The sequence below is a fragment of the Penaeus vannamei genome, chromosome 35 (assembly GCF_042767895.1).
Source record: "Penaeus vannamei isolate JL-2024 chromosome 35, ASM4276789v1, whole genome shotgun sequence".
Lineage (NCBI taxonomy): Eukaryota > Metazoa > Arthropoda > Malacostraca > Decapoda > Penaeidae > Penaeus > Penaeus vannamei.
In genome coordinates this window covers 18,867,203-18,872,202 of record NC_091583.1, presented here as the reverse complement: position 1 = coordinate 18,872,202, position 5,000 = coordinate 18,867,203, and the positions used below count along the sequence as shown (strand labels likewise).

Genomic DNA, 5,000 nt, shown 5'->3' with positions numbered 1-5,000 from the left:
TTCTTTCTATATCTCCCTCTCCCTCTCACTCTCTACCTCTTCTTCTCTCCCTCTCTCTCTCTCTCTCCCTCTCCTTCGGGTCTCTCCCTTTCTCCTTTCCTTCTTTCTTTCTTTCTTTCTTTCTTTCAATATTCCCCACGCTATCTCCTCCATCTCTCCTTTTCTAAAGTTCTGAAGCCTCTATTCGAATTCAAGATTATCGGAAATACTTCAGCTGAAATATGCACACTAACCCCCAAGTCTCTTATTGCATACGTCCTATAAAACCACCATTGGCATCTAATGTGTTTACTTTGCAATTTGACTTTTTTTTTTCTTTTTTTCTTTTTTTCAACATATATTACCTCGCCACAAATCCTCAGATATTTCCTCGGACGCGAAAATACCTGCATTTTATTTACTCTCCATGTCGGCTGGCATGTAAAGCGCATTTTATCGTATCATGGCGGTTGTAAGAGGGTGGTAATCCACAAAATCTTGGCTACACGACCACGCTCTCCTTAATTTTTTAACATGTGTAAGTGGGGGGGGAGGGGTGTCGGTCGCGCGGGGTTGTGGGAGTGGATATTGCTTATGCACGCGTGTGGGTGTAAGTGTGTTTGTGCGTTAGGATTGCGTGTTTATGGTGTGTGGTGTTTGTGCGAAAGGGGATGGTTGTTGTGTTGTTTGTGTGGGTATGTTTGTGTGTGTGTGTTTGTGTGTGTGTGTGTGTGTGTGTGTGTGATTGTGTGTTTATGTGTGTGTGTGTGTGTGTGTTTGTGTGTGTGTGTGTGTGTGTGTGTGTGTGTGTGTGTGTGTGTGTGTGTGTGTGTCTGTGTGTGTGCATGTGTGTGTGTGTGTGTGTGTGTGTGTGTGTGTGTGTGTCTGTGTGTCTGTGTGTGTGCATGTGTGTGTGTGTTTGTGTGTGTGTGTGTGTGTGTTTATCTAAACATATCCACACACATCCCATCATCTCTATACTTGTCGAAACTCACTAACAGAAAGAAAGAAAAAGGAAAGACAATGAAAGAGAAAAAAAAGAAAGGACAGACACGGCCCTGTAAACGCCCACAATCGTGCATATTTGCCAATGTTTCCACCTATGGACACACGCCTGTAACTTTGACCTTTGACCTCCGCCACTACCCCTCCCCCCACCCACCCACACTCTAGATGCTCCCCTCTGTGTCAGCCCCTCTTTCCCTGTCCCTCTCCCCCACGTTATCTCCTCCATTCTCCCTCTTCCTCCCACACTTTTCCCCATCTCCCCTCCGTTCCTTTTTCCCCTTACATGTTCCCCCTTTCCCCTCCTGTTCCCTTTTCACCTTCCCTCTTCTCCTCTTCTCTTTCCTCCACATTCTCCGTCTCTTCCCTCCTCTCTCCTTCTTCCCTCTCTCCAATTTCTTCTTCTTCCCCCCTCTCTCCAACCCCCTCTCTCTACTCTTCTCTCTATCTCCTCCTCCCCCTCTTCTTCACTTCTTCTTCCTCTTTCCCTCTTCCTCCTCCCTTTTCTTTCCACCTTTCCTTCTCCCCCTCTCCACATCCTCTCTCCTCTTTCTTCCTCTTTCTTTTCTTCCTCTTTCTCTCCCCTTTTCTTCTTCATTTTCCTCCTTTCTTTCTCTTCTTCCTCTTTCCTGCCCCTTTCTGTTCCACTTCCTCCTTTCTCTCCTCTCTCCCTTCCCCACCCCTTCCCTCACGCCCCCGTCCGAAGCAGCTGGTTGAAGCCTCGGGAAGAATTTCGAAACACCAATAATTCATTGCGGTGGATTCGCAGACGGCAGCAGTCGATATCAGTGGGAGCACGTTTTATTAGCTTAGTTACAAGGCAAGGAAAAAGAAAGAGGTGAGTGAGAGAGAGAGAGAGAGTGAGGCGGGAGGGGGGAGGGGGCGGCGAATGGGTGAGTAAGAGAGGGAGTGGGAGAGAGGGAAAAAGAGAGAGAGAGAGATGAGGTGAGTAGAGAGAGAGGGAGGGAGAGAGAGTGAGTAGAGAAAGGGGTGAGAGAGAGAGAGAGAGAGAGAGAGAGAGAGAGAGAGAGAGAGAAAGTTTAGTTACAAGGCAAGGAAAAAGAAAGAGGTGAGTGGGTGAGAGGGGAGGGGGAGAGGGAGTGAGTGGAAGAAAAAGAGAGAGAGAGCTTAGTTACAAGGCAAGGAAAAAGAAAGAGGTGAGTGAGAGAGAGAGAAGGCTTAGTTACAAGGCAAGGAAAAAGAAAGAGGTGAGTGAGAGAGAGAGAGAGAGAGTGAGGGAGGGGAGAGTGGGGCGGCGAATGGGTAAGTAAGAGAGGGAGTGGGAAAAGGGAGAGAGAGAGTGAGGCGGGAGGGGGAGGGGCGGCGAATGGGTGAGTAAGAGAGGGAGTGGGAAAGGTGAGAGAGAGGGAAAGACAAGCTACAAGGCAAGGAAAAAGAAAGAGGTGAAGGGTAAGAGAGGGAGGGGAGAGAGGGAGTGAGTGGAAGAAAAAGAGAGAGAGAGCTTAGTTACAAGGCAAGGAAAAAGAAAGAGGTGAGTGAGAGAGAGAGAAGGCTTAGTTACAAGGCAAGGAAAAAGAAAGAGGTGAGTGGATGAGAGAGGAGGAGGAGAGGGAGTGAGTGGAAGAAAAGAGAGAGAGAGCTTAGTTACAAGGCAAGGAAAAAGAAAGAGGTGAGTGAGAGAGAGAGAGAGTGAGGCGGGAGGTGGGGGGGGCGAATGGGTAAGTAAGAGAGTGAGTGGGAAAAGGAGAGAGAGAGAAAGCTTAGTTACAAGGCAAGGAAAAAGAAAGAGGTGAGTGGGTGAGAGAGGAGGGGGAGAGGGAGTGAGTGGAAGAAAAAGAGAGAGAGAGCTTAGTTACAAGGCAAGGAAAAAGAAAGAGGTGAGTAAGAGAGAGAGAGAGAGAGGCGGGAGGGGGGCGGCGTGAATGGGTGAGTAAGAGAGGAGGGGGAGAGAGAGGGAGAGAGAGTGGGAGAGGGAGAGAGAGAGAGAGAGAGTGAGAGAGAGAGAGAGAGAACTTAGTTGCAAGGCAAGGAAAAAGAAAGAGGTGAGTGAGAAAGAGAAGGAGGGGTAGAGGGAGTGAGTGGGAGAGAGAGAAGGAGGGAGCGAGGGAGTGAGTGGGAGAGAGAGTGAGTGTGAGAGGGAGAGAGAGAGAGAGAAATGAGTAAGGGAGAAAAAGGGAGGGAGAAAACGCAAACAGACCATAAAAAGAATCTGAGGTAATATGAGGAAGGAAAGCATTAATCACAAACAGAAATGAAAAATAATAATAATAAAAAAAAAACATCTTTTTTAACAGCACAACACACACAATCACCTTAACCTTCGTAAGAATAATAGCGATATCACAGCAATATCAATAAAAAAAACATCCCAGCTAATATAAACATTTACATCCCATAACCCCCCCCCCAAAAAAAAAAAATCCCAAATGATATAAACATTTACATCCCATAACCGCCATCCCCCAAAAAAATCCCAACTGGATATAAACATTTACATCCCATAAATTTCTAAAAAAAATCCCAAATGATATAAACATTTACATCCCATACCCCCCCCCCCCCTAAAAAAAAAAATCCCAACTGATATAAACATTTACATCCCATAACCCCCCCCCCCCCAAAAAAAAAAAAAAAAAAAAATCCCAACTGGTCATAAACATTTACATCCCATAATTCCCCCAAAAAAAAAAAAAAAAAAAAAAAAATCCCCAACTGATATAAACATTTACATCCAACCCCTACCCCCCACCCCCCACCCACCCCCCCCCCAAAAAGATTCTTCCTCTCAGCATCACAATGGTCAGGATCCTCACGATAATAAAAATCCTCAAACCACTTACCTGTCTGAGCCGCTCCTGCCCTGCCCTCCTCGCCGTTGCCTTAGGGTCCTCGCATACGCTTCCTGGAATGGGCAAGGAAGCAGTAATTAGAGCATGCATGACGGTCCTGCCTCTGGTGCCTGGCGCTGTGTTTGCTTCCTGTGTTTGTTTATGGGGGGAATGCATTGTTTTTTTTTTTTTTTGTTTTTTTTTTGTCTTTTCTTTCTTTCTTTGATTTTTCTTTTTTGTTTTTTATTTTTGCTTTTTGTCTTTTCTTTCTTTCTTTGATTTTTTTTTTATTCTTTATGTTGTGTTTGTACATTTTTGGGGGGCGTGGATTAATGGGTGGGATGTTGGTACTTGTGTAAAAGGGTAGTTGGGGAAGAGAAATGTAATTACATAAGGAATGAAGGAGGAAGAAAGAGACGGGAAATGGAAGTTGAAAATATATATCAAGAAAGGGAAGTAATGATAAAAATGGTAATGATAATGATAATGACGATGATGATAATAGCAATAACAGTGATGATAATGACGATGATAAAATGGTAGTAATAACAATAATACAGACAATAATAAACTTAAATAAATAAAAAGGTATTATGACCATAATAACAAGTAGTAACAGGTTAAAGAACAAAAGATGACAATCGAAATCATATAATTTTTATGATAAGTCATGCGAAGAGAAACAAATGAACAAAGAGACAAACAGATGAATAAGTAAACATAATAAGAAGGAGACCTGAAGGAGAGAGGGTCAGTAGTATAGCCTAAGGCACTGACATTACAGCAGGTGACGCTTTCTCGCTCGGCAGGTGGAGAGGAAAGCAAATTGTCCTTGCTCTCTCCCTCTCTCTATCTCTCTCTCTCTCTCTCTCTCTCTCTCTCCCTCTCTCTCTCTCTCTCTCTCTCTCTCTCTCTCTCTCTCTCTCTCTCTCTCTCTCTCTCTCTCTCTCTAAAACCCTCTCCTTCTCTCTCTCTCTCGCTTTCTATTTCTCTTCTCTCCTCTTCTCTTTCTGTGTCGCTCACTTTCTCCACACTCTTCCCCTTCCTCCTTCTCTCCACTTCTCTTCTTCCTTCCTCCTCTTTCTCTCTCATTTCTTCACTCTTTCTCTCCACTCTCTTCCTTCCCTCCCTTACTCTCTCCCCCTATTCCTTCTCCTTTCTCTCTCGCCTCTCCTTCTCCTTCCCTCCTCCCTTTTCCACTCTCCTTCCTTCCTCCCTCCTCTCCAC

At 45.0% G+C, this 5,000-nt stretch overlaps 1 protein-coding gene across 1 annotated transcript in view; it reads right to left on the bottom strand.

Annotated features, from left to right (window-relative positions):
- The window catches only part of LOC138859359 (uncharacterized), a 244,253-nt gene that overhangs the window by 209,350 nt on the left and 29,903 nt on the right, over positions 1-5,000 (bottom strand). Inside the window, exon 3 of the mRNA XM_070114171.1 lies at positions 3,786-3,847. Within this exon, the coding sequence (XP_069970272.1) occupies positions 3,786-3,847 (62 nt within the window). The remainder of the gene's footprint in view (positions 1-3,785; positions 3,848-5,000) is intronic.